The sequence below is a fragment of the Delphinapterus leucas genome, chromosome 3 (genome assembly GCF_059928025.1).
Source record: "Delphinapterus leucas isolate spDelLeu-1000000601 "Yukka" chromosome 3, BTC_Dleu_Yukka2, whole genome shotgun sequence".
NCBI classification, from domain to species: Eukaryota; Metazoa; Chordata; class Mammalia; order Artiodactyla; family Monodontidae; genus Delphinapterus; species Delphinapterus leucas.
In genome coordinates, this window is record NC_143131.1 from 67,537,783 (window position 1) to 67,550,475 (window position 12,693).

General features: G+C 33.2%; 1 protein-coding gene across 5 annotated transcripts in view; it reads left to right on the forward strand.

Moving 5' to 3' along the window:
• XRCC4 (X-ray repair cross complementing 4) overlaps positions 1–12,693 on the forward strand; it is a 263,958-nt gene that overhangs the window by 148,303 nt on the left and 102,962 nt on the right. Inside the window, exon 7 of one of the 5 annotated variants that reach the window (XM_022593363.2) lies at positions 11,843–11,913. The exons of the other annotated variants lie outside the window; for them this stretch is intronic. Coding sequence (XP_022449071.1) covers positions 11,843–11,913 — 71 coding nt within the window. The remainder of the gene's footprint in view (positions 1–11,842; positions 11,914–12,693) is intronic. 5 annotated transcript variants of the gene reach the window in all.

Here is a 12,693-nt window from a genome sequence, read left to right on the forward strand (position 1 = left end):
CTTCGAGGGATAAGAATGATGTTTTAAGGGATGTAGTGTCATTAAATTTGTTTTGCAATGATGAGAAGTTTGAGTGAATGTTCCAGCAAAAAATGAAAATATATTCAGGAGTGTATTGGTTTACTAGGGTTGCCATAGCAAGCCTGGTGGCTTAAACAACAGAAATTTATTTTCTTATATTTCTGGAGGCTGGAAGCCCCAGATCAAGGTGTCGGCAGGTTTAGTTTCTACTCTCTTGTTTGCAGGTGGCTTCCTTCTCGCTGTGTCCTCATGTGGGCTTTTTTCTATGTGTGCATATCCCTGGTGTCTCTCTTCTTGTAAGGACAACAGTCATTTTGTATTAGGGCCACTCATACAATCTCACTTAACCTTAATTACCTCTTTAAATGCTGATCTCTAAAATCAGTAGCATTCTGAGACGTATTGGGGATTAGGGCTCTAAAAATATGGATTTGGGGGGGACGCAATTCAGTACATAACAAGGAGTTTCTTATCATGAAAAAAAGGTAATCTCCTGCACATAGTTATCTGGATTGTGGATCAATTTAATGAAAATGAGAGCTAGCAAAGAGATATTGACAGATAGAGCATTGATCCTGAATACTGATGTCAGCAGGATAAGGGAGGCAATAGGTTAGGAAATTGGAAGCACATTTTAATGATGTGGAGAAAGGAAGGACAAGACAGGAAGATGTGCTAAATTTGTTAGCCTAACCAGCCCCCCTAGATGCAAGCATAAAGTTGATGTTCAGAGCTCTGCAAAGCTTACATCTTGCTTCATGCCAGACACTGAGAAAGTCTAAATTAATAGAGCAGGGAGAAAGTGATAGTAGGGATGTGGCAGATGAAGGCAGGCTCTCAGAGTGTATCTTTTTGAGATAATACCTAAAGTTAAAATGTTTGGAATATGGGTGTACTTTGAAGATATTATTTTTCTAAAATTCCAAAGATTGTACTATTTTACGATGGTGAATATAGTAGAAAACTGAATATAACTCTCCTCATCATGTACTTTAAGTATTAGTTATTTCTTCCTTATTATGGATTAAATTTTCCTATTGTACATGTTTAGTAATTTTTTTTTATTATATACTAGGCACTGCGATCTTTATGTTGTTGGGAGTCTAGAATCTGTTGTCTTCCTTTAAAGAGTGTTGAGTTTTGTTCTGGCAGGCAGTTAATTTTCTGGCAAACAAGTTTGACCCTTCTCTTTTCTTTTTAAGCTTTCTTAAGGTGGGTTTAAACATTTCGGGAGTATCGTTGAATGCTCAGCATTTTCAGTGTGGTGTTTTACTCTGCCTGTCAGAAGTTCTACATCTCTCAGTATATGTTTAACATCTGGAGTATCTATTCAGCTCACAGCTTTGGCTCATCAGCTATTTTCTGCTGGGCCTCAACAGTCTTGCTGTCTGCACTTGCAGCTTGTTATTCATCCAATAACTTAAGGTGACCCTTGTGGGGGCTCATTTTTGGGGCAGTTATTTCTTTTTCAGTACCCAGCCCCGCAGGTTCCAACTATTTAAATGACACCAGACTCTGATTTCTGCCTCTTCAGTTGAGTGAAATCATTATGCCCGGCTTGAGTTCCATCTACCTCCCTGTGCTGCGGCCTGGAAAGTACCACCAGTCAGAAAGACAGAGTGGTCCTGGGCTCACCTCTTGTATTTCCCTTTTTTCTGGAAGGATAGTCCTGCATTAACTACTGTCCAATATGGAAACCAATTATTTCTTTCTAAGGAATTGAAAACACCTTTAACCTGAGTTATGATAAAATTAAATTCAGCTTTGTAGAGGTTATTTTTTTGCTGAGGTCAGTTTCATATATTAATACTAATATTACTGCTGTGTTGAAGAAGTTAAACATGGCTATATGTTAGCAACATATCAAAGATAAATCACACCAGTTTGAAACATTAATGTAAACCACTTTATAGGAACCCCATCCTGAGAAGGAGCAGCATGTAAAAATCACTTGTGTTGAGAGAAGTGTTCTGAGAATGGTTCTACTAAAGAAAGTTTGTTTTCTTAGCTTTTGATGTCCTTGGGTAACAAAGTCAACATTCTTCTGTATTTAATGAAAATAGGTTTGGAAATAGCAACAGGTGTTTTGGTAATAAAAAACTATTCATGGCTTAAATCATTAGGGTGCCCTGTTTTCTTTATTATAATTACTGAAACAAGAGATTTTGAAATTAAACTGTTGCCGTGTAGACTTGAAGAAGGGAGTCTAGGAAGTGACCTTATTGATCTTTGGACCTATCATGTTTAGTATAACAACTTAGTAGATTTTAAAATAATTTATTGTCCAAAAAACGTAAACAAAACAGAAACATGTAGCTACTAGAAACCTAAGAATATCATTTGTATTGTCATCATAGAAATAACATATTAATAAATATAAAATAAATAAGGAAAAGTTACACAAATTACTTTTTGAACGACTGTATAAGAGTTTTTTCATGAATGTCAAAATGTGCCAGTTTAAATTTCCAATTTTAGAATGTTATGTGATATCTGTATTTAAAATGAATGATTATTTACCTTAAAATTACATGGATAGAATAAATAATTGTTTGAGAGATATTTAAAAATATTTCATGTGATCAGTGAAGAAAAACATATAAATTAATTTTAGATAGAGGTTCAATAAATATTTCCTTCTTGGTCTGCCTTCTCTCCCTCGCCATCGTTCTCCTCCATCCTCTCTTCACCCTTTCTGTTTCTCTCTCCCCCTCCCTGCTTTCTGACTTTATTTTAAAAATAAATACATAAATTTGGATCTAATATTATTGTGTGTTACTGTGATCTACTGAAAAAAAAAAAAAGCCTTGACGCCAGGTCTCCCAAAGTGGTGAGATAGTGATCTGGGTAATCAGGCAGAGGTTCCAGTTACTTCCCTGAGAGATAACATTTGCATTTTGCCAGTGTATCTGAATACTTGCCTCTAAAGCCTGATTTTCTGTAACTGTAGAGGCATGGCATGAGGGTGTGTTCATACCATCCTCTTTCCCAACTTTGATACTTTATGATTGAATTGCTTATTTTTCCTTATTTGTGTTCTTTCTACTTCCCTAAATTCAGGATTCAAGGCAATTGTTTTGAGTGTCATGATGGGCTTGACATCTATGTTGTTACACTGGCAGCCAAGGTCCAGCTCTTGGCAAGGTCTTAAATCCTGCATGATTATAGTGGGAAGCAGCAGCATAGCACAGGGAGATCAGCTCATTGCTTTGTGATGACCTAGAGGGGTGGGTTAGGGAAGGTGGGAGGGAGGCTGAAGAGGGAGGGGATATGGGGATATATGTATGCATATGACTGATTCACTTTGTTGTACAACAGAAACTAACGCAGTATTGTGAAGCAATTATACTCCAATAAAGATCTATTAAAAAATAATAGTAAAAAATAAAAGTTTTGACAACATACAATATGAATGCACTTTAAAAAGAAGAGAAAACTTTAAACCTTACAGAATTTCTAGTTGCTGCTTAAACCGTTTAAAAAATGTACCAACTGTTAAGAAAGGAAGGTGATTTTTTTTTTATCTCTGTTTTCTATTCCATTGTTGTTCCTAGATTATTATCCCTTATGGGTAGAGATTGTGTCTATTAATTTTTTCTAAGGGCAATTTTATAAAAGGCTGGTATCTATTTAATGCATGGTTTTCATGACATATATATTTAACTAATGATCTATATTAGTTTACCCATAAAGAACAATTACAGGAGTCTGTATACTGGCTCAGCCATTTACTTTGTGATCTTGGGTACTTAATGTCTCTTGAGTGATTTCTCATATGGAATATAAAGATGATAATAGTGCCTATCTCATAGAGTTGTTGAGATTCAATGAGTTAATCTAAGTGAAACACTAGAATAATGTAGCTAGGTATTTGCCATTATTATTAAAATAACAGCTAATTTATTCATATGCTAATATGTCTTAAAGTCTTACTGTTATCAGTGTTCTATGTAAGCAATCGTAGATCCTATGTGCTTCTTTATATAAACAGTAAATGCAAAGTATATGCATTCTGCTATGATCACAATGTTTGTCCCCCCCAAATTCATATGTTGAAATTCTAATGCCCAATGTTTGGAAGTGAGAGCTTTGGGAATTGATTAAGTCATGAGGGTGAAGTCTTCATGAATGGGATTAGTGCCCTTATAAAAGAGGTCCAAGAAAACTCCCTTGCCCCTTCTACCATGTGAAGAAGGAGAAAAAAATCAGCAATATGCAACCCAGAAGAGGACCTTCGCCAGAATCTGACCAATCTTGCAAAATCAGAATTTAGAGGCAATTATTCAGATACACTGGCAAAATGCAATCTTCACCAATCTGACTAGCCTCCAGAACTGTGTGAAATAAATCTGTTGTTATGAGCTACCCAGTTTGTCATACTTTGTTATAGCAGCCCTAACAGACTAAGATACATTCCCATTTTCTTACATTATATTATTTTGTTTCTGTTTGATTAAAAACAATAATGCATTTTCATTTAATAGTCTTATTAGAATTTAGAAATGTGACCTTTCAAAGTTGGTTTTCTATTTTTGAAAGTATTTATTGCAGTATATTTAAATGTTAGTACACAAAGTGACCTAGACTTAGAAATTAGATCACTTAGAACACAATGATCTAGTCTAACCCAATAATTTTTGAGCTTAGGAAATTTAGGACTAGTGGAGTTATTTTTTAAAATTTCACTATTAGATGGTGTCTTAGCTGAGGATTAAACTGTGATCTCCTAATTCACATCTAGTGTACTTTTAACTACTCTGTGCTGATATTATAGGGCTCAAAAAAGGGGGAGAAGGTCTTTGCTGTCCGAATATTTGAACAGAAATATATTTCAAGTTGTCTAAGACATCTGATTTGGATGATAAAGTTTGTGGGTATGTGTCTTTTTCCTGCCTGGTAACTACTCTCTGTGTCACTACCCTTCTAATAGCTCACAGATTACCATACATATCTAAGAAAGAATTGTATATTGTGAGCAAAGAAACACATGCCTAATTGCTTTTGCTGTGTAAAAATATACTCTTTTTAAGATGTGAAATATTTATGAATTGACAATAACAAATCTGCTAGAAGATTTAAAGCACTCGAACTTTGGTTCTTTGACTCTACTCTGAAGTTATCATTGGTAACTGGTATTTGAGTTACTCATCATTAGCACTATTGTGCTAATGGATTAACACCTGTTGAAACTTTTCAAAAACATAAGTAATAACCTATGACTTATTGCATCAGAATTTTTAACAGGTGAGGGCTGGGGTTTTACATTTTTTACGTGCTGAGGATTATAAAATGCACCTCCTGTTGAGAGCTACTGCTATAAAAGATAGTTTTGGTGGTTATGGGAAACAATTTAAAAAAACCCACCACCTAAAGAAAGTATGGTCCCTAGGTAATCTTTTATACTATTGCTACACCTGTATAGGAATCTGCCAATAATATCATTCCAAATATGTTGTAAAGAACACCAGTTCCTCAATATGTTAATAGGTTTTAGTAGGGAAGTTGGGGACGTAGTCTATAAAGTTTTAGAATTACAAGTTTCAGAAAACACAAGCTTCATATGTTTAAGATCTTCAGAATATTAAAATAGAGTTGTTTCCCAATTCATTTATGGATTCTTTTATGGTGGACTCTTTTGTATGCTCTACATACCAGAAAAACATAAAACAAAAAAGCGTGGGAATATTCAGACTTAAAACTACATTAATTCTGAGAAATATTCCCACCAGAGGGATGACTGTGGGCAGGGGGACACATTAAGGTTACTGAATAAAAAATGTTGACATTTTCTCTCTATTAATACCAACTTAATTTGCCTACTTCTGAGTAATTATTTGACTCTTTTCAGTCATGATGAATCAGGATGGAACTCAAAACCTTATCCTTGCCATTCCTGTTTCTGCTGAATCTGTACTCATCGTGAAAAATCATTCTTATACAATACTCTAAGATACTTTTACTAAACTATTAGAATTGGCATTAAAGATGATATCCGAAAAAAGTAAGTATTTTTTTTTATGTTTCTGTTGAATCAGTACCTGAACCAGAAGTTTAAACAACCATTTTGTGCTGAGTCCACTCTAAGACAGTAACATCAGCTTTTACTCAAATGATTTATGAACTCATTAAATTTACCTTTTTTTCCTCTGCTCTTTGAATTGGTAAAATAAATCCAATGGCAATTATTTAGACAGTGAGTTTAAACCTCTTTGTATAGTCATCTACAATAATCATGTGACCAACAAGAAATGTGTTACTGTCCGTTGAATACTCATTCTTGAAAGTCTCCATCTTTTTCACCCTCGTGTTTCTATATTTTCTCTATCAAGTTATTTGTCTAAGTTTCTGCCCAGTTATTTTTTTTTTATCTTTGGCCTTGGTTAGGCATAATACTTCTCACTTTTATTTAGGGCATTTACAGTTTTTGGTTTTCTAATTTATGTATAATCTATATGTATTTATATAGATATGGATCCATTTATCTATCTGAATAAACACCAACACAAGTACAGACTTTTTTTCTGCTTCTGTACTTTCCCGGCTGTGTTATGGTAACTTCCCTCTGTAACTGTGTTTCTTGGCTAAGATGTCTGGTAACCATTATTTACAAATAATATACTCTTTTGTACAAGGTTAGAATATCCTCCACAAGGGCATTAAATGCCAACCGTAGTTTAATGTATTAGGTTTTGAATTCAGTGTTTGCTTTATAATGAATATTACAGGCTTTTTTTTTAGAAGTTATGTTTATGGATAAACAAATCAGTCAAACTTTTATGTTATTTTTTAAAATTATTTTTATTGGAGTATAGTTGATTTACAATGCTGTGTTAGTTTCAGGTGTATGGAAAAGTGAATCAGTTATGCATATATCCACTCTTTTTTAGATTCTTTTCCCATATAGCACAGGGAACTCTACTCAATATTCTGTAATGGCTTATTTTGCTATCTTTGTTTATCTTTAACTACAAAAGGTTTGCTCTCTTTAGAGTCTATTTATAAAATCTTCAGTATTTTCCTTGGTGATATTTTCATTCAACAATGATACTTTGAGCACCTACAACATACCAGGCAACATGATGAACTATTTTCCTAAATGTCAATTTATTATGGATTAATTATAAACATAAAAAATGTGGGGATACACAGCATTTACATCATTGGAAAGACATCACTTATATTGGTAGTTTTATCATTTTTTTCATTTTATACAAAATTATAATGCCTAAAAATTTCTAGCTCTTCATAGTAACAGTTTGTCCATTTTCATTTTTGACTAAACATTATGGTAAGTGCATCTGTGCAAAAGCTTGTTTTATGAATTTCAGGGAGAGTAAGACGCATAACTCTGTGAGGCCCACTATGGTATGATGTCCCTACTTCCCATTTCATGATTAAAATACCTTGAGAGATTGAAATTTGGACTAGTCGTTTATGAATTATAGTGAAGTAGCATCATATATATACTTAATTTAACCTTATTTAACTAAATTTTCTAGATAAATATAGATTTTACAAATGAAGAAAATCACATTTTTAAATAGTTCTGCTGCCTGCCTGCTATTCTACTTAACAAGTATATGTCTACAGTAGTGGATATAATTAAGCCTGACAAGAGTAAATACCATTGTGAAAAACCTAGGAACAAGTATGACTAACTTTAAAGTTTGGGGCTATTGACAAGGAAACGGTAATTACTCATTTAGGTAGCCAAGCAAATAAGGTGATAATGTGACCCAGGAAAGAAAACAATGAAAAATTAATTTGGAACCATAAAGAAATCTGAATAAGGAAGCATCAGAGGAACTGATACATCTTTCATAGAAGGTTAAGATAATGACATTAAACTAGAATAACTAGGAATTGAATCTTTCTGTATTGATGATGTGTTTAGATTATTGAAAACCTGGGGTAATTTTCTTTCTGAATGTAATTTCTCTATGGAACTATGTACTATGGTATTCATTAAGTAGTTTTGCATGAACATTACCATACAGAGTTATATATACTGTGTATTATTGTACTTATTGGACAATTTAAGGAATTTTCAATGGTAGTTTTGCTTAATTGTGATTGTTTGCCTTATTCACTGACTTTACAATAAAATTTAACCCCACTTTATGTACTTCTCCTTAGGAAAACCCAAAACAGTTTTTCTCTATTTTCCTTCATCTGTGACCTTAACCACTCTTCTATACTGCAGTGATAGAAGGAGTAAAATGTACTATGAAGGCACAGAGAAGGGATATCTAATTGACACTTCTAAGGCCTCCTGACAGAGTAATATCTTTACTGAGATATCAAGGATGGGTGTGAGTTAGCCAGTGGGTGGTAGATGGTGGAACACTATTCCTAGAAGAAGATCACATGTGCAGAATTCAGGAGTAGAGAGAGAGGTAGAATGGAACATCAAACAAAATTCAATAAGGCTGTAAAAGTAAGCTGAATCAGGAAAAGTAGGAGACAATAAAGTTTATTAGGAATTTTATCTTTGTCTTCAAGGCAGTAGAAGATTACATGACTTGATCAAATTTGTATTTTTAGAACAATTAATTCTCCTAGATGTTTTGTAGGGAATGAAGTGTAACTGCTTTGGCCATTTATAAGCTATAGCAATAATCTAGGTAAGAGATTATGGACGTACTGGGGATGCAGAGAATTATTAGACAATTTAAGAACTTTTTAGGAGGTGCTGATTGGATGTGTAAGATGAAGTTTTGGAAGGCATCAAGAATGATCGTTTGGCTTTGGCAAGTTGTAGGGATAATGGCATTATGAGGCTTTGTCCTGAGACTGCACATTACTGAGCAACATGTTGAAAATGATTGCAAGACAAACTTCATAAACATGTGAAGAGTATACATTCTAACGTGAGGAGTATAGATTCATAATAAACTAATAAATTTCTGAAGTATTATTCTCTTTCTCAAATCAATGCCTAAAATATATTTTGCTCTTATTTGTTTACTTTTGAGTATTAAGATGAAAGAATATACAAATGATTTGTTTAAAAATAAACACTTTACAGGGTTTTTATTGAAAAATTAAAGCTCCATAAGCATTATGAAAAGTGTAAAATGTTTGGAAATAAAATTTCTGAAGAAAAACTTTCTCATTTGGTTAAAACATTTAACCCCAAACTAACTTAAAAGTGCTTCAAAATGGTCTGAAAGCACATTTCTTTTTCTTACCAAATAATATTAAGGTAATCATTTTTAAAAAGCATAACAACTTAAATTGTAGAATCAGGGCATTTTTTTTTCCACCGGAAATAACTATTTGGTCTAACTTCTCCACACCTGATTTTGTGGATTAAAAATAAAAACCTTCACAGAATTATTACGGGATTTACACTAAATCATTAAGACGTTGATTAACAGAGTCAGGTTTAGGATCCTTGTGAAGTATTTTGCTAATTCCGTGTAAACGTTATCTTAGTTATTTGACCATTTGGCACATATTTTTTCTTAATCCTTCTTAGTGAAAGTATTACTTTAATCACATTTGGTTTGAAAGATAGTTGGCATAACATGCCTAGCACCACAGATCTGGGGATCTCCCTTTTGAAAAGCATCCCACAGTTGTCAAGGGACACCTCAGAAATTTAACTTCATATTTGCTTCTTCATACAACTACTCCAAACTGGCTAAGTGATACCAGAGAGGCATTTACCTTATTGTAAAGGAGTTTAAATAAGTGCAAATAAGGCACTTTTTCTTAATGTATCAAAGTTATTCTAAATCTAAGATTAAGCAAATACTAGCAAAATGAAGTGGGAAAGTCTGTCATGTCACAGAACCACAGTCAAGTTCTTCTTCTTACCCCTGTGAATATTCAAAGAAAGGGTTTGTGCTGCAGGTTAATGAATCTTACCTACCCCGTTCACCAGCAGAGGAAAAAGAGGTAAATTTAATGAGTTCATAAATCATTTGAGTAAAAGCTGATGTTATTGTCTTAGAGTGGACTCAGCACAAAATGTTTGTTTAAAACTTCTGGTTCAGGTACTGATTCAATAGAAACATAAAAAAAACCTTACTTTTTTTGGATATCAGCTTTGATGCTAACTCTAATAGTTTAGTAAAAATATCTTACGAGTATTGTATAAGAATGATTTTTCAGGATGAGTACAGATTCAGCAGAAACAGGAATGGCAAGGGTAAGGTTTTGAGTTCCATTCTGACTCATAATGACTGTAAAGAGTCAAATAATTACTCAGAAATAGGCAAATTAAGTTGGTATTAATAGAGAGAAAATGTCAACATTTTTTATTTTGACTTTCTAGTTACACTAGTGATCTTGTCCTAATTCTAACCAGTTCACCTAGAGTCACTGAAGATAATATAATGGTAACACATTATTAAAATAGAAACAAACTGGAAGATTCCCTGTATCATTTCATTAGTTTTTGTATTTCACTTATTTTTGTCCATTTTTTTCAGTTATACTAGTTCAATAAAATCCTCTTGAAGTTATGTAAAATGTCCAGGTTTTATTAAAAGTTGGCCAACATAAAAGAGGATGAAAATTTTAAAAAGCTTTAAATCTGTTAAGAAAATGCTGGAAAAAAATGTCTTAAGTTGACAGAAGTCCATACCTGACTCATGTACAACAATGAAAGCTTTATGTTGGCTCCAAACATTGCATGATGTAGGTCATAGGCAGAGACCCCTTCATAAAGCTGGTGAAAGCTGAAAAATTGTGGTTTTGTTTTCTGAAAGCTTATTAACCATTAAAATGACTTTCCAGTGTTTGTTATTTTGATTCATAAAATAATATAAATTGAAGGCTAATGTTGCTCTTTCATAAACTGCTTTTCCCTACTAATATTTTTATTTTCTTAATGTTAACTGGACTGGCAGCAGCAGGCATAGCTAATTGATAGTGTAGTATTTTATGTAGGTTTAAAATAATATTTTTAAAGTTATTATTAACTCTATTCGTATTTTAGAATTTATGCCTATCAACTAATATTTATTGAGGAATTATTATGTATTAGAGACCATGCTCGTCCGTCTTATACCAACAGTGAATTAGACAAGCTCAGCCCCTGCCTTCATGGAGTTTTATAAATATTAGATAAATTATTAAAAGTATGATGAAATCTACTAAGGATGTTGTGGGGACTTATGAAGGACTACCTATAAAGGTAATTTTACAGTTTCAGTTCAGATATGTTGTTCGAGTTCATTTTGGAACGTCCTTAAAACTTAATTTTGAAACCCAGTCTTTTCTTATCAGGTTGCTCAGAGTAAGCTAGTCTTTTAATTTTCTCCTTTGGGAAACCTGCTTCAGAGCTGGCTGATACTAACAATTATGCTTTCAAAAGAAATACCCATACAAGAAAAAAAAAACAACACCAAAAACCCGGAATAAGAAATCAAGTTATAATTGGTGTTTCATAATGAAAAAAGAGGAATTAACGCTTCACAGATTAATTTGGAAAAAATAGTAAAAGCCTGGAAAGTTCTGCCTACCTTAGAACTTTCAAGTCCGTGCCTTTATAATTGCTTGTGTAAGTTATGGTTTTCTTGCAAAAATAGTTGTGTCTTTCTGCCCTTCAATTATACACTTTTTGAGTACATGGTGATGGTGTCTTTGGGATAGTGCCTGACACATAGAAACTACTCAATAAATATTTGTTGAATAAGTGAAAGAATAAATGAATCCTTAAGATTTCAAGAACTGAGTTCATTTGATATTAGAATTCTTAGAAATATATTTTTAAGTGGATTGTTTTGTAGATATGGAACAAAACTTAGTATATTCAACTTATATTTTTTGTACACTGTGAACACTTCTGAAGCCTGTATTTTATCTTTAGTGGTCCACCCTGCCTCTGACATTGAAAGTATTGGATTTCCAAAGATGACCTTTTGGGTTACCCCAGTGTCAGTAAGTATTTGTCATTAAGTCTGACTCCCATCTGTGCTGGCTAAAAGAGGAGCCTGACTTTTGGAAAAGTGTATGCACATGGATGTGCACGCATACGTACACTTTTAAGTGTTTAGTGCGATGTTAATTATCAGTTTATTTGGTGATTGCTAATAATAGGTTAGACCGTTGACCTTCCGTGTAAGATGGTCATCAGTTATTCAGGTTAGATTGTGAAAGCTGGGTAGAAACTGATTACAGATTTAGAAAAGGGCTGTTTGACGAACGGTGAGGGAAAAATAATGTTTGCTTGTTTGGTCAGATTAGAAATTTACTACCTCAAGATAAGTCACTTTAAGATACTGCTTATTGAAGTATGGTGTGACTAACCTTATCTAAGCTTTTTTTGCTTATCTTTATACCTGTCAGTAAGACAAACTACAGAGGCACATTGGTTGGTTATTTTCCTTGGTGAAAGAAAGAGTATGTTTTTTGAAGTTTCAGATTTACTTAGGGTAGTATTTTAAGGTTTGGATTTTGGTTTTTCCCCTCAATATTTTACATCTTTCAAAAGAAAACACAATGACTTATTGATTCTAACACTTAATAAACATTTATGAAATGAATAAAATAGGAAAAAACAGCCACAGCAGACTGGCTGATCTATATTCATAACAGATGATAGTTCTGTGACAGTTGGGTTATTTTGAATTTGGAAAACCATGAATTTATCTTAATTTTTTAAATTTAATTTTTATGTGCCTAAGAAGCTATAGAAGATAGCCTGAAAGTTCTTCAGAT